The sequence below is a fragment of the Trifolium pratense genome, linkage group LG7 (assembly GCF_020283565.1).
Source record: "Trifolium pratense cultivar HEN17-A07 linkage group LG7, ARS_RC_1.1, whole genome shotgun sequence".
Classification (NCBI taxonomy): domain Eukaryota; kingdom Viridiplantae; phylum Streptophyta; class Magnoliopsida; order Fabales; family Fabaceae; genus Trifolium; species Trifolium pratense.
The window spans coordinates 40,819,638-40,841,075 of NC_060065.1; the positions used below are offsets into that span (position 1 = coordinate 40,819,638).

At 32.9% G+C, this 21,438-nt stretch overlaps 1 protein-coding gene and 1 long non-coding RNA gene across 2 annotated transcripts; both read left to right on the top strand.

The window, feature by feature from the left end:
* The first annotated feature begins 3,904 nt into the window (after nucleotides 1–3,904).
* LOC123894890 (polyadenylate-binding protein-interacting protein 9) lies at nucleotides 3,905–9,245 on the top strand. The gene is made up of 10 exons (XM_045944994.1): nucleotides 3,905–4,585; nucleotides 5,759–5,869; nucleotides 5,983–6,027; nucleotides 7,612–7,684; nucleotides 7,778–7,890; nucleotides 7,977–8,036; nucleotides 8,252–8,299; nucleotides 8,394–8,462; nucleotides 8,794–8,855; nucleotides 8,939–9,245. Exons 1-10 carry the CDS (start codon nucleotides 4,331–4,333, stop codon nucleotides 8,994–8,996), a joined length of 894 nt encoding a protein of 297 aa, XP_045800950.1. The 5' UTR covers nucleotides 3,905–4,330; the 3' UTR covers nucleotides 8,997–9,245.
* Nucleotides 9,246–14,055: 4,810 nt separating this feature from the next.
* LOC123894891 lies at nucleotides 14,056–19,890 on the top strand. Its single transcript, XR_006803984.1, has 3 exons — nucleotides 14,056–17,057; nucleotides 17,743–18,210; nucleotides 19,251–19,890. It is a non-coding gene; the product is annotated as an uncharacterized LOC123894891 (long non-coding RNA).
* Nucleotides 19,891–21,438: the final 1,548 nt, after the last annotated feature.

Genomic DNA, 21,438 nt, shown 5'->3' on the forward strand with positions numbered 1-21,438 from the left:
CTTAGATGCAAAGATAGTTGGTCATGCATCTATAACTAGTGGTGACTCTCATAATGTGGTTGAGTTGTGGGACTTCGGGTGGACCTGTTAGTGACATGTGTTTAGTTGGACTAGTGAACAAGGTTTACTAGGTGTTGAACTGAACTGGAATTGTTGGAGACTAACAATAGCTTGAAGTATGTTTCAGAGGAGTTGAATAGGTCTTGCGTGTTACAAGGTGGAGATCATGGTGGGTATACTTTGGTGGAAACTCAGTTTGAGGTGGAGTCTTCCAATAGTGGTAGACAGTCAACATTAGCTCTTGGCTATCTAATCGTAGATATGGAGGAGAGTGGTATTGTTGAACCAAAGGGGATGACCATGGAGACCTTGTGGATTATGTTTCAATTGTGGCTGAAGAAGTGCAAGACCTTGAGAGGATCTTCAGGGAGGCAATTGAAAGCAACAAGTGATCAGACTTGGTAACTTGTGAGACTGCTGGAGGTAGTTGGATACAAGGAGAGTTTGATGTTGCAGCTTGTGGAACCGCCTAAAATTCCAAGGTTGGTTTGGAGCCAAGCAAAACTTCGAGAGTACGGAAGGCATTCCGGGGTCGAAGAGTGGTGAAGGCTTGTAGGGCTATCCCAAAAATCCATGGATAGTCGGAGGCAAGCGATTCTTCAGGAGGACGGAAAAGGCACAATCCGGGGGCTGAAGAGGGATGGTAGAGCTTGTTGAGCTATCTAAAATTCCGATGATAGTTGGGAGCAAGCGTTTCTTCAGGGAGGTACGGACTTGACCAGTTCGGAGTCTGGAGAGGGTGCGGTGAATCTTGTGGGGCTACCTAAAATCCTATGGTAGTGGGATGCAAGATCTTCATGAGAGCGGAAGGCATTCCGAGGATGAAGAGGGAGGTACGATCCAGTGATCTTGAATAGAAGATTCAAGATGGAGAGAGCAGCACGGTGGTTGATCGGATCACCATCGATTTAAAGGCAAGGTGGAGAATTGTTGGATATGCCTTGAAATCTCGGTAACAAGAAGTCAGAAAATCATGTTTTTGGGAGATTCTGCCTGCTCACGCCCAAGCGTGGGAGCTGGCGCCCAGGCGTGCAGAACTTGGATCAATTCTGCCTTCTCACGCCCAGGCGTGGGAGCTCACGCCCAAGCGCAGCGCGTTTTGACAGCATGTGTTGTTTTGCTGTTTTTTTGGGAAAAAATCTTTTCTTTGAGGGTATTCTGACTTGGATTTGTTTTATTTTAAAATAGATTTGTTACTAATTTTTTGGCATATATTTTTCTATAAATAGGGATCACTTTATTCATAGAAAAATTGAGAGAGAGAGAAAGAGAGCAACTCAAGAGAGTAGAGATGTAGAGGCAAGGATTAGGGTTTGCCACCACACAAGGGCTAGGGTTTTAGAGAGGAAAGAAGAGTTTTCTCTTGGTACAACTCTAGGGTGGGCGAACTATCTTTGTGGTACACCTTGGGAAACACTTATCAAATTGAGTCTCTTGGCCACGGGAAGAGATTCGGGATTTGGGTAGAATTAGGATTAATTCTTGTAACTCAATTGGAACTCTTTGTAAAGTTACTCGTTTGATATAGTGGAACGGAGGGGCTGCTCTCTCCCCCAGACTAGGTCATTATTGGACCGAACTGGGTAAACAAATATCGTGTTCTTTCTTCTCCTTTATCTTGTTTATCGGTTATTATTATTGCTTATTCTGCTTGTTATTGGTTGCCGTTCTATTGCTCCACACATCAAGTTCTTTTATTGGTGTGATTTATTGACGAATTCACAACATTTCTAATTGATAAAAATCTCAAAATAATTATCAAACGTGAGACAACTTCTAAATTATAAAAAAAAAATAAAAAAAACTTTTATACGAGATAAGTTCTAATTTATATAAATTTCAAATTAATGATCATATACCGGAAAAATTCTAACTTATAAAGATTTCAAAATAATTATCATATGTGAGACAAATTCTAAATTATAAAAATTTCAAAAAAACTTATTTTATAGGGATAAGTTCTAACTTATATAAATTCCAAATTAACTAGCTGTATAGGATAAATTCTAACTGAAAAAATTGAGAAATATTTATTAAACGTGAGACAAGTTATAAATTATAATTTTTTTTTAAAAAAAACCTACTTTATACGGGATAATTTCGAACTTATATAAATTTAAAATTAATTATCATATACGAGACAAATTCTAACTTATAAAAATTTCAAAAAACTTATTTTATGTGGGATAAGTTCTAACTTTGTTTTCCAATGTTCTTTTGGTTAAAAAGAATGATGTAACTATTTAAAATCTTATGTCTGTTAGGTGATGTTCAAAGTGAATCTTATGTCTTTTCACAATTCTACACCATATAACTATTTTTACCTTTAGAACTAATCAAAATTCATAATTAACACTTTGCAAAAAATATATTTGTCTGCATATTTCCAACAAAATTCTAAATACTTATTAACTACATCTAAATTTTAAAAACATTTGCTTCCAATTTTGATTACCAAACTATAACTTAAAAAATATCGTCGTAACGTTACGACCCGTGCAATAGCACGGATCTATTACTAGTATCATTAATAGGAAGATTACAACTCCGATACATAGAACAAATTCCCTAGGACTGCTATAACTCGCATGATTTAGACCACAAAAAATATGAAAGTGAACCACAATGAGAAAATATACTTGCCCCATTAGCATGCATATAACGGAGCAACCAGCTCGCTTCAACATCTCTCATAACTCTCTCATAACGTATTATAAGCGGTTGAAAGCTAGATCCACATGAGGTGTGTAATGATCTCGGGTGACAAAAAAAGGCATCCAGAAGTGACAAGCAGTCGCGGTCGAAGCTTGACTCTAGGCGATAGGCTAGTAGTAAGCTTGGCTATAGTTATATCGTCGGGTTTTTCAACCTAACTTTTATTAATCAACTATAATTATTTTATTATTATTTTTAGTCATCAATATCCTAAATAGATATAAAATAAATTTTATTTTGAATTATTATGCTAACTAACTATATTTTATATTTGTCAAGTAGTTTATTGGCTAGAATTTCACCTTTTTAAGGAAAATAAGTGGATGTGTCAATGTTCGAACCTTGTTACTCTGCATATTACATGCAATGTTCCTATCAACCGAACTATGTTCACAAAGAAACAACCTAACTTTTATTTATTTATTTATTTTTTTGTCCGATAGTCTAGTGACTAGAAATTCCACGCTTAATGTGAAATAAGTAGGGTGTCCAGGGTTCGAACTCTGACACCTACATATAAAACGCGATGTCCCTACTAATTCAACACTTTTATTCTCTGCATATTACATTACATGCAATATTCCTACCAACTGAGTGTTCACGGAGAGACAACCTAACTTTTATTTATTTATTTTTTGGGGTGATGGTTTAGTGACTAGAAATTTCACGCTTAATGTGAAATAAACAGGGTGTTCGATGTTCGAACTCTGACCCCTACATATAAAATGCGATGTCCCTATCAATTTAGCATTTTTGTTAATCAACTATAATAATTATTTTATATTGAATTATTATGTTAACTAACTAGTATATTTTTTTAGCCTACACTTTGGTCCCCAACTTTGTTATGTTAAATGTGAGTAGACTAAAATGCAAACAATCATTTTCAAAATAAGAAAAACAAAAAATATAAAAAATAAAGAGTTTAATTGCTGTGCACCGTCGGTGTAATTTTTTTTTACACATACATCCAATGACGCGTTGCCACATCATTTAATGAATGTGACACATCATGTATTTTTAATTACCATACATGATGTGTCTGTATATTATTGGACGCATGTGCAAAATATCTTTACACCGACGGTGCATATAAATTAAATTCAAAAATAAAATAAAAACCCACACAATACAAGGAAGGGCCAAGACAGTGTAAGTGTAAGCTAAAGCCAAAGCCTTTGTTATTCCAAACACCAAACTCTCTCCTCTCTCTCTCTCAGATGATTCATCTAAAAACCCTAATTCTCTCTGTTTCCATTTCTGGGTCAATGTATATTTTCTAAAACCAATTTCCAAGAATAATAAAAAAAGTTTGATTTTTTCTTATTTTCGGTTTTTCTCAAACTGGGTACTCATAAAATCACCTGATCACATTTCTTCTTTTGTAAATTCTACATTTTTAATTAATTTATTTTTCTGGGCTTCTATAAATAAGCGATTCTCTTCAATTACTCAAATTTGTCTTTTCATTACTAGTCTAAAAATTTAATCTTTTTTGTTTTTTAAGCTTAATCTTTTTGAGGGTTTTTGTGGGTTTGTCTTTGATTTTTCATCCATGGCTACGGTTGTTGCTGACATTTCAGCTGATGCAAACAAAATGGACTCAAAACCAAAGGCTGAATCTGAATTCAGTGTTCAGAAACTTGTTGACATGTTCACAAAGTTGAATCCTTTGGCTAAGGAGTTTTTTCCTTCTTCTTATTCTCCTAATCATGATCAGACTCGTCAGGGTTATAATCTGCTTACTCCTAACAATTTTCTGGTTAATACTAAGCCATCTGCTAATGATAATAACCCAAATAATCGAAGGGTATGATTGTTTTTTCTTTGATCCTTTCTTTAGATTTTTTTTTAATTTTTTGTAATTATTTTGGTGGTGATTTTAGTGATCGGTTTTTCTTATTTTTTTCACATTCAGTTTGATTGTGCTTATGCTGGTTGAAATTTTTGATTTTTTTTTTGTTTTGGATTTTTTCTTGATATTTATAGTGTAAATTGTGTGTGAAGACCTATAACTTGATTGAAAATTTTCCTGCAGTTTTGGTTTATTTTTTTTGGTAAAGATTGAATTTTTAATCAATTCAATGAAAGAAAGTAGGAGAGAAACCATGCATCAAGAATTGTTCTTTTTTTGTTTTTGTTTTTGTAAAGATTGAATTTTTAATCAATTCAATGAAAGAAAGTAGGAGAGATACCATGCATCAAGAATTGTTGTTAACTGTGATAAGGAAAAATTTACCAGTGCTGGAAAAATCCAACTGTAACATCTTATTCAGACTTGAAACAAAGAGTCTATATATGAAGCCCTAACACTCTTCAGATTAGGCGTGTCCTGGTGTCCGACACGCGTTAGGGTCTGACACCGACACATATGATTCCATTGATAATAGTTGTATGCATTGTTTATGGATTTTTTGCATGTGTTATTTGTTTGTGTCTGTGTTTGTGCTTCACAAGTCTATATATGCAGTGTAGTGGCAAATTTTAGGTCTTATATCTCTGACATTTTATAATAGTTATATGCATTGTTTATGGATTTTTGTGCGTGTTGTTTGTTTGTAATTTACGTTTAATACATTCGTGGTTGCCGCATCCTGATTGCATTTGTGGTTTCATTTTGTATGTAATCTTCCACAATTCTAGTAATAACAATGTAACTGCGATTCTACTTTTAAACCATGGTCGTTACTTTTTGTCGTTATTTTGATTTCATTAGCAAGCCGGTTTCTTATTTTCTTTGACATATTTTCAGTTTATGTTACTTTATGCAGCTAACTACAACTTTTTACGTTATGAGACAATAGCTTGTTATCTTTTTTTCTTATTTACGATTGTATGACACATTGTGCTATCATTTATGTGAAAACTAGTGTATCTATTGAAATGATTATGTCGAGAATGAGTTAACAATTTATGTCTGAGTTCATCCTGATGCTGTCATTCTCTTTCTGTTTACTGAAAAATTTGCACTGTCGTCTTACAGAGGAGAAACAATTTTACTCAAGGGAGGAGAAGGTTGAATGGAAGATCACTAAAGGCTCAAAGGGAAGATAGCGTTAGAAGAACCGTATATGTTTCTGATATTGATCAGCATGTAAGTGAACTGAGAATAGCGTGAATAAAAGCTTATGTTGATATTGTGCGTTTAATATTCAATTATGATAATAGAAAACTGAATTATTTAAACACCATCTTCTTGTGGTTTAGGTTACTGAGGAGCGGCTTGCAGCCTTATTCACCAACTGTGGACAAGTAAGTTATGAGTCTTCGTTGATGGATTGGTTAGGTTTTCTTTCTATTTTGCTTACAATAGGTAAAAACTGTTACATTGCTTAATAATTTTCAACTAGGGTATTAATATCGCATTATTTGTTTTTTTCTGTACAGTTTTGTTTTAAGATGGTCGATATTATCTTTCCTATGTTTCTAAAATTTTACCTCTCCAATTGTTCCATATGTTGAACATTGATGACGTGTGCATATTATGATACTTTGTTATGTCGAATTTTGTTGCTTTCTTATTTCCACACAGTCACACACTGATCTGAGCCCTTACATGAAAGGAACTATCTACTCCGTTTTATTCATGTTTTGCACTATCAATTTATTCATTCAGCTATGTAGAATATTCCTTTCTTTCAATTAAATATATGTTTATTATTAAGTATTCTAATCTGAGTTAGTTACGAGGTTATGCTGTTATTTCTTTATTTTTCTCATTTAAATCCATTAATTTCTTCTGAACCTCATATAGAAGGATTGCGTAAGTGTAACCGATATGGAGTTTATGCTTTTAAAATATGCGTCTTGGTTGTCTTTTGAGATTATTTTATTGATAATGATAAAAGTAATCATCTAAAAATCCAAATTATTTGTGAAATAAGCTGTTGTAAATGGTAACGATATACATTCGCTAAAAAAAATGTGAAATTAATTTATCATATCGGCTAGACATCTTAAATCCTTACCCCCAAATAAAATGCATATTGTGTATCCCGAGGAATCTTATTTAATTTCACTGACCGTAATTTGAACATACCCTTTGATTCAGCAAGCCAACCCCCCACACACACTCTTTCCCAAAAGCTGCGTCCAGCGTCACTATTCAAAATACACACGATCACATGTCGTTTTACGGTGGCTTAAAATGGCGAATTTTTGGCCATCTGCAATCAATAACATTGGTCACAAGCATACACGCGTAGAAGATGGAAGTTTTTCGTCACAAGAGGCAGAGAGCTTTGTATCACAGATACATGGAGGTCATATGAGGGCAAAGAGATTCACACAACAAAGACTCGCAAAATGGTAGATGGCGGCATTGTATTTTCCGCAGAGACCCTCGAAAAGCTTACCAATATATGTTGTTCCAAACCCTTAAATGCAGTCTCGTATGAACTGTGTTGTGAAATCTCACCGTCCTTTTCTAGATCGAAACGGATCAGTGATCTCATGCTTCCACAAGTAGAAGCGGAAATCCTATGACAATCCCACTCAACGAAGATCCTGTAACCAAGTCAACACTGGAGGATTGTGTGATCCTGCTCGTTAAGACACGGTTGTAACATTGATTGACATTTTAATTATATCTTTTGATTGATGGTGAATTTGGATTGTTAATGATGAATATGTCTTTTGATTGATGATGATATGTCTAGACTATGAATTTGGATTGTTAATGATGATATGTCCTTAATTATGGTAACTTTTATTATTGAACATTTATATATTTTATTTTATATAAATTACAAAACTTTCCTTCAACTTCTATGAATTGTCAGCCTTCTCTCCGCTATCGTACTAACAATTTTCTGTTGGCCACCATTTGAATTAAAGGTCATTGATTGCCGAATTTGTGGTGATCCGCATTCAGTTCTTCGTTTTGCTTTTGTCGAGTTTTCAGATGAACGTAAGTTTTTTGTCCTGTAAATCTTACTTTCTCCAGTCTTCAATTATTTTTCAACTGATTTCATGTTTTTTATCATGGAATTTACGTCAACAGATGGAGCAAGGGCTGCTTTGAACCTTGGTGGTACTGTGCTCGGATACTATCCAGTTAGGGTCCTTCCTTCAAAAACTGCTATCCTTCCTGTGAATCCTACATTCCTTCCTAGGGTATGAATACATTTTGTTCCTTTCTATTTCGCTATATTTGGATCGAAAATAAAAAAAGAATATTTTAACCCTTTTATAACGTGCAGTCAGATGATGAGCGGGAAATGTGTACCAGGACTGTCTATTGTACAAATATTGACAAAAAGGTATATCATTATATTTCATTTTCGGAAAATTATCTGTAACGGATATTTTTGTTGAAACTAATTTTAGTTTAGGAATAATTGATCGTTAAACTGGTTAACAAGATTCAAAGAGTGGTTAGTAAGTAGCTTTTCTTGGATCAATAATGCATCATGATTTATTGGAGTTGAAATCTCTTGATGAATTGTTAAATTTTCCTTCAAATATCTGAGTGCAGATTTCTCAAGCTGAAGTGAAGAATTTTTTTGAATCAGCTTGTGGCGAGGTTAGACCATAAATAATTATTTTTCATGCTATTAGCTAAAAGTTATTTATCTCAAAAGTTCAATGTTGGTTGACAATGCCTTTCCGTTTCACAGGTTACGCGCTTGAGGCTTTTGGGGGACCAGGTGCATTCAACTCGAATTGCTTTTGTGGAATTTGCAATTGTAAGTCTTCAACATACTATTACTAGTCACATAGTGCCTTCACAACATAACGGTCTTTCCCCTAGTTCTTTGTCTTCTTGAAAAACGTAGTTGTTAATTAAGTACGGACTTTACATATTTTGATGCTTTTCGTAAGGGTGCACGAATCATTACAAATCCAGAAATTTAAATAAGTGAAAATTTCGGTAACACGGAATCATAAAATATTGTCTCATGTTTTGTAAAACTTTAAAATACTTTAGTTATATCATTTGCGATATGCTGCTACTGCTGTTCTCCTAGCACAAGAGGAACAATTATATTGACCGGTCTTTTCTTTCTGCTTGAGTAGGCAGACAGTGCCATCGTTGCACTTAACTGTAGCGGCATGCTCTTGGGAACCCAGCCTATCAGGTTTGGTACCATTATTAGTTTCAATTCAACATGAATATGAATTAGTTTAATCGTATTTAATTTTTCGTTTACATTATATGTAGGGTAAGTCCTTCAAAGACTCCAGTGAGGCCAAGGGTCACTCGTCCAGTATCGCGTTAACCGATCGGACATGGTACAACCAAGACTTGAGAGGATATTTAGTCAACTTTCCAGTTGAGACTTGTATGGAAAGGGCAGTGAAATTGCCTTTTGTTTCAGTTATTTCCATCTTTTTCCGTCGCAACTGTTGTTACTTTTTTGTTGCCAGAGCCTTTAGATGTTCTGCTCTAACTTAACTTTCTAGGTACCCCCAGTCTTGATCTTAAACTATTTTACCATGTCTACATTTAAGTTATTTAGTTTCAGTTACTTGGTTATTTGGAGCTAGTCATGATTTTCACCGCTTTGAATGTTTAACAGCGTTGCGATAATATGTTGTGATGTGAATTAGCATAATCTAACTAGGGAGTTTTGTTTGGATAAACAGTTTAACCAAGTGTATATAATATAATCACTTATCAATATAGGTGCAAGTTTAGACTTTTTTATACCAAACAAGATAAAATAAAGTCCAACTGTTTTCATATAATTAATTAATAAATTATTTGTGCTATCATAGAGTTTATAAAAGTAAGCTGAAAACAACTTATGAACATGTTATAAGTTGTTTCATAAGTTCTCTTGAATTATTTTAGCTTATGTGAGTAGATGAACTAAAATAAGTCAATTCAAGCAGATTGATTTGGATTGCATGTAGTGCATACACAATATCATGCATTCATTGGAGTTAGTAAGTCGGAGTCGGTTGATGAAAATCAGATAGTTCATATCATGTATCCGATTTGAAAGCATCTTGAAATGTGAACCGTCTGATCTTTATCTAATGCTTTTGATTCACTAAGTATAGTTAGTTTATGATTTTGGCATATAGTTTAGTGAAGAAATATAATTTTTGAATTTCCAAAAAAAAAAAAATATAATTTTTGAATTTCCTCAATTTGGAAAGTTAGGTAAGCAAAAATGTAAAAATGAATATTAGTACCATCTTTTAAAAATATTTGGTACCATAATATTTGGTAGGGTTGTGACGAATATTAGTACTCTTTATTTTGAGAATAAGTGGGGTACATTTCAATGGACAAGTGAAAACAACACTGATTATAGAACTGTTGCATTTTTGCTACGTATTGAGAAGAGTAGAAAAAGGTAAGGTCCCCCCCCCTATAGGTAAAAGAATGTGTATAAAATATTCGAACATAACTTTTATCAATATTTATCTTTAAAAAAAAAAACTTTTTGTCAATATTTATTTTATTTTATAAGATGTGAAGAATCAATCCTTATCCTTTTGTGATATTTGATATTCCTTTTGGCAAAGATGGAATTTATTCTAATGATCTATATGCTTTTATGAATGTCGGCAAGATGAAAGATAAATGACATGTATTAATATTTTTTAGACTTAGATATGACTTGTTATGGTAAATGTTATTAGGAGGGTTGATATAATGAACTAGAAATGGATTTTTTGTTGGATATTTAAGGAATACTCCTACATTAAGGGGCTTAATGATGGGTCTAAAACCCTTTTATAGTGGATTTGCTAAAAAAAAATTAAAACTAGAAATTTTATTTTAAAAAAATAAAATAGACTAAAATTGCCTGTTGAAAATTTTATAAGGAAGCAAACATCAATTTTTATAGGGACAAACTGAAAAACATAATATTTGTAGAGATAAAACTCTTATTTAACTTTAGTCAAAAAAAATGTAGCTAATGAGTCAAGAAAAAGAAATAGAAATCATCATTCAAACATTCATAATTTATCATCCAAAAAATCTAGAATTATAGCAAAACAGCCAAAATAAAAAGTTAATAAGGTCCCGTTTGGAATACTTTATTTTTGAACTTATGCAATATAAATTAGGTTTTATACTATTTTATAAGTTTACACTAGTGAAAATTGTATTTTTATAAGCTATTTTATCATAAATTAAACTACAATGACAAACTTATAATAATAATAATATATAAAAATTGCATAAATTATCTGCATAAACTCAAAAATAAGTTAATCCAAACAGGCCTAAATTTATGAAATTTAAGTGATTAATTTTTTTCTTCTCTACTTTATGGACCACAAGTATAAGAGAAACTTGAAAAGTGGATTGTAACCTTTAAATTAAATAAAAAGTAAAACAATATTATTACTTTTTTATTTTTATTTTTATTTAGACCCGATGGAACCACCCTCACCACATTGTTCCCTTTTTACCTGGTTAGGCAGAACGTTCAAACCATTAACAATAGATTCAAAGTTTCAACTTGTTATGAATCAACTTTTAAATATAACTAGTTAATTTAATTATTTTTTATACAAAAAATTTAGAGTGAGGCGATGATATCTCAACTTGTTGAGTTTCAAGTGAGTGATTAAGTGTGTAAAAAAAAAAACAGTGAGTGATTAAGTCTCATATCTGTTGAAGAGTTTGCGGTAGTATTAGAAAAAATGATCAATATTCTATGACTAAAGAGATGAAGACACTACATCTCCACTAGAAAACTTTAAGTTTTGTTTGCGAGTATAGAGGGGAGGGAAATTTGAAGAGAGGTAAGTAGAAGAATAAATAAATAAAAAATCTATATAGCGCGTATAGTATACTAGGAGTGAATTTGGCGTTAGAAATGGGTGTGAAACACCTAAAATTGTGCACATTAGGGGTGAGCATGAACCCGAGACCCGACTCGAAACCGATATACCCGACAACACATTGAAGCATTCGGTCGGGTGCGGGTCGGGTCTCGGGTCAACAAATTGCATAAAACTGGGCATGAACGGTTGCATACGGGCGGGTGCGGGTCTCTAAAATTCTATCTCTCTATAACCGAAACCGACCGAACAACCATTAGATGCAAATTAATTTTTTTCCTTCTCTGCTTCTCAATCTCATATACTCTTCTCTTTGTTATTTTTATCCATCTTTGATATAAGATAAAAATGTTACATTTTATAAAGCTTATAATTAATAATATGGTGATGAAGAAGGTGAGAAAAATATTCTAATATATATATATATATATATATATATATATATATATATATATATATATATATATATATATATATATATATATTCTAGATCTATTTTAATTTCTACGTCTCTTCTACTTGATATTTTATTGTCTTTAGATCTACATATTGAAAGAAAGTAACTGCATCTAACCCTCTTTGTTTTTTAATTTACTTCGTCTATCTTTTGTTGCATTGTGTACGAGGTATTAAACTATTCGAAAATTAGGAATTTTTGGAGAATGAAGGAGTTTTAGATGTAAACAAAGTTTCGATATAACCCGTAATAACCGACCCGTTCAATCCGCCACACGTATGACCCAAACCCGAACAAACCGAAGATATAGACGGTCGGAATTGGGTCCAAATTAAATGGTTGCGGTTTTTATCGATTTAGTGATTTTCGGCCCGAACCCGACCGAAACCGACCGATGCTCAGGCCTAGTGCACATATTCCCAACTGGTGGTAACCTCAGTCAAAGGAGAAGCGCAAGCCATACAGACATTCATGCAAAAGTAATTGGTCGTGGTGAAAGAAAAAAATCAAATTCTTGATGACATTTGAAGCAACACATATGTTTGTAAGCAAACTTAAACGATCTTTGTTGTAAACTCTGATTGAAAAGTCCTTAATTGTAAGGTAAGGGAAGTCTCTTGATCATAGTATCTTGAGTAAGGGAGTCTTAATATTAGTAGTATCTTAAGTAGGGAAGTCTTGGACTAGCTCTCTGAGCAGGAAGACTTGGACTTGGTGTTTGAGCAATTGTAATTTTGGTGATTATAATTAAATCTCTTTTGGTGAGAGGACTGAGCGTAACCCTAGTTAACAAGTGAACAAGTATAAACCTTTGTATGTTATTCTCTCTATCTCTCTTAACTTATCTATAATACACTCTAGTTTATCTTTGAAAGAAGTTTTACAAGAAGAATAACATAATTCATACCCGGCCCCTCATTTCTTGTATTTTTTCCCACCTTCATAGATGATAGGTTGAAGTGTTTTATCTTTGAGAAGGGCTTGTGGCCGGAGACCATGTTCAAAGAGAAGTTGGGACTAAAAGAGCCAAAGAGTATGAGTAAACTACTGATTCGGCTCAACTATACATATTATGAAGAAAAATTGCTGGCGGGCAAAGTTGAAAAAGACAAAGCAACAGGAAAAAAGGATGAAAAAGGGGAAAAGTTAAAGAAAGGACCACAAGGTAACTATTACATACCCCCTTTTGAACATATCCGGAGAACGAAACTTACAAGAATGCGTGAACATGGAGTTTGTGGACGTCGGGGGTCAGGTTCCCTAGGGAACTCAAGGAATCGTCTCAGACAAACATGACCAAATACTGCAGGTTCCATAAGAGCCATGGGCATGACACTGAAGATTGTATTCAACTTAAGAATGTCATCGAAGACTTAATCAAGAAGGGAAAATTGAACATATACATGAAGGAAGAAGGCTATCATGGTGGAGACAGTAGGAGAAAGAAGGATTCGCCCCATAGACAATCTCGTCATGATGAGTCATCTCGAACCAAAAGATCACCAAGAAAGGAGTCACCTAAGAGAACAGATAACTCCGTAAAGAACAATGAGAAAGAGTTTGAAAGTTAGTTAGAAAGAAGATGATATGGGAAAACACCCATTTGCGGCGTCAATTGTAGGAGGATTCTTCCACAAGGACATGAATCGTCCTACGAGGACCTTCTCAAAAGAAGCTTTAAGGTACGTAACAAACTTATTAATAATATATATTATCTTTTCAAAATTACACTTTAATTATTATTATTAAAATAAAAAATAGTAACATTTTATTTCTTTTCATTTAATTAGAAATATTTTTATAAAAAGTTAATTAATCCATCTTAAATTTCGAAAAAAATCTTATAAAATGAGATGACAAAATTTTACAAAACAATTTACAGAATAGTAATTCTTTTTTGTTTTTTTACAATTTTCAAAAGTGTATATAGTTATTAGAATAGATAGAGTGGATAAACCTAATCTCCCCCCCCCCCCCCCCCAAAAAAAAATAAAAAATTCAGTGCATAAATCGCTAATAAAAAAAAAAGAAGAAAACTTTGTACAAAAAAAAAAAAACAAACAAAAAACCAGTGCATATATATACCGCTAACAACATTACAACGGTCTATAGCACTGAACGAATAAACATAAAAATTGAATTTTGAAACTTCTCAGTTCTCATTCTCATAGAATTCCGTTTCCACGTGAAAGGGTTTCAGACGAGTTTCTCTTTCCCCTTTCAAAGTTTTCGATTCTTTTCCCCAATTTTCACAATGACGAGTTTCTCAGAAGAACAAACCAAAAACTTCAAGCTTCAAGGTTAGTCTTTTTTTTAATTTACGAATCTAGGGTTTTTGTCTTTCGTGTATTTCGTTTTTTCACTTGTCTTCCTTTGTTAATTCGAATTTGTCTTAGGTTACATTTCAAATTTTATTAATCAATTTAGGAAATTAGGGTTTATATTTCTATAATACTGTTGAATTGTTTTGCACCTCAGGTTTAGTATTTGATTAAGGAAAATAATTTGTCTTAGGTTACATTTCAAATTTTATTAATCAATTTAGGAAATTAGGGTTTATATTTCTCGTTCCTCATTCTTTCAAGTAAGTGAGTAAATCAAACCCTAACATCTCTTTACAATTTGAATTCACTTTTTACATAATAATAATAATTGATTCTCCATCATATGTGAATTCCATTTGAGTTATTGAGTATTTGATCTTTTTAATTGTGTAACACCATGAATCATCACCATTGTTTTGAATATAATTAATTACTCTTGTTTTATTCAATGTGTAACAGCATCATAGTATCCACAACTCATTGTCATAAGATTATACAATATGGCGAAATATAATGATCCCCTGCGTAAAATATGTTTCAAAAGTGTATAGCTATTTAACTCTTAATTTAATTGGCAGAACAATGATAAATTAGAAGGATTATATTATGCCCTGATGACTTTAAATGAAAAATGATAATTCATGAAATCCATAACTACGGAAAAAGAGTTGGAATTTTTATCTAAAAAGTGGCTTAGTTTTATTCATATGAAGCTAGCATGATATGAATGGCTATTGATGGTTTAAATAATATGCATATTTATTCTGGAAATGCATGTAAAGATGACCCTTACTGGAATGACAATTAGTCATTCAAAGTTTTAACAAAGAAGATAAATTTAGATCCATGTTACTATATTTCGATGACATTGAAAATGGATAATAGGATGGACTCAAATGTTTGTCTTTTATTGACAAACATACTCTGTTTTGATTGAACTTTAATGAATATGTAGTTCTTTCAAACATATTCATAACATGACATTTATGAAATGACGACCATAATGGAATGAAAATATAAACATGATAAATCGAGATGATGGTATTGAATGCAAAATTTAGTATTTAAGCCAATATGGTTGTACTATATTGTGATTCAATGATCGTTGATTGAAAAATGTGCTATTTGAACTTATACGGTTCTAAATTCGATAAAATGGAATGATGATGGTATTGTCCCTGAATAATATTGGATGCGAAATTAGATGGTTGGATCTACAAATTGAATTGATGGCATCATATCTTGAAATGATTGCTGGTTTATAATTGAATCGCGGTATCGTGTCTTAAAATGATACTCGTATGGAATCGAATTGACAATATTGTATCTTATAATTTGAAATTTCATATTTGAGCTTATATGATTAAATTGAGATGATGATATAGAATGCAAAATTTATTATTTGAGCTTGCCTGATTAGATTGTATTGTGCCTCAATAATCCTTGGTTGGAAAATGTTATTTGAACCTATACGGTTCTAAATTCGATAAAATGGAAGTATGATTGTATTGTCCCTAAATAATATTGGATGTGAAATTTGATGGTTAGATTTACAAATTTATTTAATAGTATCATGTCTTGAAATGATGGCTGGTTTGTAATTGAATATACGAGATCATGTCTTAAAAGATACTTGAATCGAATTGACGGCATCGTGTCTTAAAATGGTACTCGTATCGTTTCCAATTGACGGTATCATGTTGGCTCGGATGAAATTGAATTGACGGTATTGGTGGATGATATGTAATTGAATGGAAGGTATCATGTTGGCTCGTATGAAATTGAATTGACGGTATCAAGTCTTAAAACGATGAATATTTATTCATAAGTTGAAATGCATGTAATAATGACCCTTACTGGAATGACAATTACTAGTCATTCAAAGTTTTAATAAAGAAAAATTAAGATGATGATATTGAATGCAAAATATAATATTTTGAGCTTCCATGGTTGGATTGTATTGTGGCCCATTGATCCTTGATTGAAAATTATTATATTTGAACCTATACGGTTATAAATTCGATAAAATGAGAGTATGATTCTATTATCACTGAATAAGATTGGATGCAAAATTTGATGGTTGGATTTACAAATTGAATTGATGGTATCATGTATTGAAATGATGGCTGGTTTGTAATTGAATTGACGGTATCATGTCTTAAATTGACACTTGCATGGAATTGAATTGACGGCATCATGTCTTAAAATGGTGGCTCGTATGAAATTAAATTGACAGTTTATGGAAGCTGGTATGTAATTGAATTGAAAATATTATGTCTTGAAATGGTGGCAAGAAAGTAATGGAATTGACAGATTCATGTCGGCTCGTATGAAATTGAATTAGCGGTATTGTGTATTGAAATGGTAGCCTATATGTAATTGAATTGACGGAATCGTGTTGGCTCGTATGAAATTGAATTAAAGGTATTGTTTCTTGAAATGGTTGCTGATATGTAATTGATTTCACTGTATCGTGTCGGCTCAAATGAAATTGAATTGACAGTATTGTGTCTTAAAATGGTGGCTAATATGAAATTGAATTGACGGTATCGTTTTTAAAACAAAAGCTCGTGAAATTGAATTGACGGAATCTGTCTTAAAATTATGACTCACGAGTTTGATTTCTTTAATCAATTGTTCATCTCTCTCTTTCCGAAGCGACATACGATTAAAAGAGTGAGATGAAATTCGAGTAGAAGAAATCGAAGTCTCTTTACTTGGATTTTCTATAAATCTTCCGTCCTCTTAAGGTATGTTTTCTAACTATTATGAATTTAATTTACTTCAAGTTTATCTGATAATTTGTCTGATATTTGATGCTAAATTTCATATTTGAGTTTATATGATTTGAATTTAATCAATTGATGAGATGATACTGTGCTTCGATGATATTGAAAATGGAAAATAGGATGGACTAGAATATTTGTCTTTTATTGACAAACATACTTGATTTTGATTGAACATAAAAACCATATTGGAGTAGCGGAATGAAAATATAAACAAGATACATTGATATGATGATAATGAATGCAAAATATAATAAATTGAGCAAACATGGTTGGATTGTATTATGCCCCATTGACCCTTGATTGAAAATTAAAGTATTTGAACCTATATATGGTTCTAAATTCGATAAAATGGGAGTATGATTGTAGTGTCCCTGAATAAGATTGGATGCAATATTTGATGGTTGGATTTACTAATGGAATTGATGGTATCATGTATTGAAATGATGGATGGTTTGCAATTGAATTGACGGTATCGTGTCTTATAATGACACTCATATGGAATTGAATTGACGGAATCGTGTCTTAAAATGGTGGCTCATATGAAATTATATTTACGGTTTATGGAAGCTGGTATGTAATTGAATTGACGGCATAGTGTTGACACATGAAATTGAACTGACGGTATTATGTCCTGAAATGGTGGCAGGAACGTAATTGAATTGACGGATTCATGTCGGCTCGGATGAAATTGAATTGACGGCATTGTGTATTGAAATCATAGCCGCCGATATGTAATTGAATTGACGGAATCGTGTTGGCTCATATGAAATTGAATTAACGGTATTGTTTCTTGAAATGGTTGCTGATATGTAATTGATTTGACTGTATCGTGTCGGCTCAAATGAAATTGAATTGAGAGTATCATGTCTTAAAGTGGTGGCTAGTATGAAATTGAATTGACGGTATCGTTTCGTTTTTAAAACGAAAGCTCATGAAATTGAATTGATGGTATCTGTCTTAAAATTATGGCTCGTATGAGTTTGATTTCTGTAATCAATTGTTCATCTCTCTCTTTCCGAAGCGACATGCGATTAAAAGAATGAGATGAAATTCTGAGTAGAAAAAATCTAAGTCTCTTTACTTGGATTTTCTATAAATCTACCGTCCTCTTAAGGTATGTTTTCTAACTATTATGAATTTAATTTACTTCAAGTTTATCTGATAATTTGATGCTAAATTTTATATTTGAGTTTATATGATTTGAATTTAATCAATTGATGCGATGACACTGTGCTTAGATGATATTGAAAATGGAAAATAGGTTGGACTAGAATATTTGTCTTTTATTGACAAACATACTTGATTTTGATTGAACATAAAAACCATATTGGAGCAGTGGAACGAAAATATAAACAAGATACATTGATATGATGAAAATGAATGCAAAATATAATAAACTGAGTTAACATGGTTGGATTGTATTATTCCCCATTGATCCTTGATTGAAAATTAAAGTATTTGAACCTATACGGTTCTAAATTTGATAAAATGGGAGTATGATTGTAGTGTCTCTGAATAAGATTGGATGCAAAATTTGATGGTTGGATTTACTAATTGAATTGATGGTATCATGTATTGAAATGATGGATGGTTTGTAATTGAATTGATGGTATTGTGTCTTATAATGACACTCATATGGAATTGAATTGACGGCATCGTGTCTTAAAATGGTGGCTCGTATGAAATTAAATTTACGGTTTATGGAAGCTGGTATGTAATTGAATTGACGGCATAGTGTTGACACATGAAATTGAATTGACGGCATTATTTTTGTCTGATATTTTGATTTTAAATTTCATATTTGTGTTTGTATGATTTGAATTTAATCAATTGATGCGATGATACTGTGCTTCTGACATTGAAAATGGAAAATAGGATGGACTAGAATATTTGTCTTTTATTGACAAACATACTCTCAACATGAAATTCATGACAAAAATCATGTTAAAATAGTGGAATGAAAATGTAAACAAGATAAATTGAGATGATGATATTGAATGCAAAATATAATAAATTTAACCAACATGGAAGCTGGTATGTAATTGAATTGACGGGATAGTGTTGGCACATATGAAATTGAATTGACGGCAATACGGCATAGTGTTGGCACATATGAAATTGAATTGACGGTATTATGTCCTGAAATGGTGGTAGGAACGTAATTGAATTGACGGATTCATGCCGGTTCGTTTGAAATTGAATTAGCGGTATTGTGTATTGAAATGGTAGCCGATATGTAATTGAATTGACGGAATCGTGTTGGCTCGTATGAAATTGAATTAAAGGTATTGTTTCTTGAAATGGTTGCTGATATGTAATTGATTTCACTGTATCATATGAAATTAAATTGACAGTTTATGAAAGCTGGTATGTAATTGAATTGACAGTATTATGTCTTGAAATGGTGGCAAGAAAGTAATGGAATTGACGGATTCATGTCGGCTCATATGAAATTGAATTAGCGGTATTGTGTATTGAAATGGTAGCCGATATGTAATTGAATTGACGGAATCGTGTTGGCTCGTATGAAATTGAATTAAAGGTATTGTTTCTTGAAATGGTAGCTGATCTGTAATTGATTTGACTGTATCGTGTCGGCTCGAATGATATTGAATTGAGAGTATCTTGTCTTAATTTACTTCAAGTTTATCTGATAATTTGTTTGATATTTTGATGCTAAATTTCATATTTGAGTTTATATGATTTGAATTTAATCAATTGATGCAATGAATGATATTGTGCTTTGAAGACAGTTAAAATGGAAAATAGGATGGACTAGAATATTTGTCTTTTATTGACAAACATACTCTGATTTTAATTGAACTTTAATTAATCTAAAGTTCTTTCAAACATATTCTCATGAAATTCATGACATAAAATGTTAAAATAGTGGAATGAAAATATAAACAAAATAAATTGAGATGATGATATTAAATGCAAAATTTAATAAATTGAGCCAACCTGGTTAGATTGTATTATGCCATATTGATCCTTGATTGAAAATTATTATATTTGAAGCTATACGGCTCTAAATTTGATAAAATGGGAGTATGATTGTATTATCCATGAATAAGATTTGGATGAAAAATTTGATGGTTGGATGTACTAATTGAATTGATGGTATCATGTATTGAAATGACACTCGTGTGGAATTGAATTGACGGCATCATGCTTAAAATGGTGGCTCGTATGAAATTAAATTGATGGTTTGTGTCTTAAAATGGTGGCCGATTTGGAATTGAATATATTCTATCGTGTTATCTCATAAAATTGAATTGACGGTATTCTGTCTTGAAATGAAATTGGTATATAAATGAATTGACGACATAGTGTTGGCACATATGGAATTGAATTGACGCAATTATGTCTTGAAATGGTTGCAAAAATGTAATTGAATTGACGGATTCATGCCGATTCTTACGAAATGAATTGTTAGTTTGTTTTCCATTTGCACTACTACCTCTAGGATGGCTTCCGTTTTTGGCTGTCTTCGGGAAGCATTGAAATTTGCAGTTAACAACTTGCGACCGCCTCTAGGAGTGCTATATATATGAAGGGTGGCGACCGCCCCTTTTCACTAGTACTTAGTTCCGTCCCTGGTTCCCTCCATAAGTCTATTGACTCTTGGGTAGACTCTTGTACTAGGAAATGACACCCTTCTTTAAGGTAGTGGGGGAACAACTTGCATATGATCGATCCTCTAACACCCCTATAGTAGAGGATGACTTCAATATTTTCGATTTGATCATCTGGGTCAGTGGACACATCATAGGCGCCCATAAGAGGAGGCTTTTCCAACCCAACGGGTAATCAGAGGAGTTGGCCCTTGTGGTTGATAACCTTGACGGGCATAGTCATCGCCGTTTCCATTGGTGCTCCAGGGGCTAAAGAGGGAATGTCCAAGGGAGCTTCTAGTATGTACGACTCATAATCAGGGTCATTGCTCTCCGTGAAGGAAGCGATTTCGTCATCATGACAACCGTTGGGTGTTCTCGGCTGCACGTTCTCTCCTTGGTTCTCCACCTGATGGTTGTGGTTTTCATCGGCCATTGGTCATGATTTTGGGTGGTTATTTGGTTTTTTGGTCTTGTTTCTAGGAAAAGACGGGGAAACTTTGAGTTCCCACAGACAGCGCCATTGTTCTTACCTTGATCAGAGTCGACCTATGTCCGGTGATGCTCCTCTTTTATTCTGATGAATAGGATGAAGTTTTATATCTGCAGGTGCTCCGACACTCAAATCAGTAAGAGATGAAACAAGGTTTTAAGAGAGAAGTAGAGTATACCTATGCCTTATGCATGAGAAGGCTTTATATAGCCCTTTCCGCGGAGCCAAGACCAAT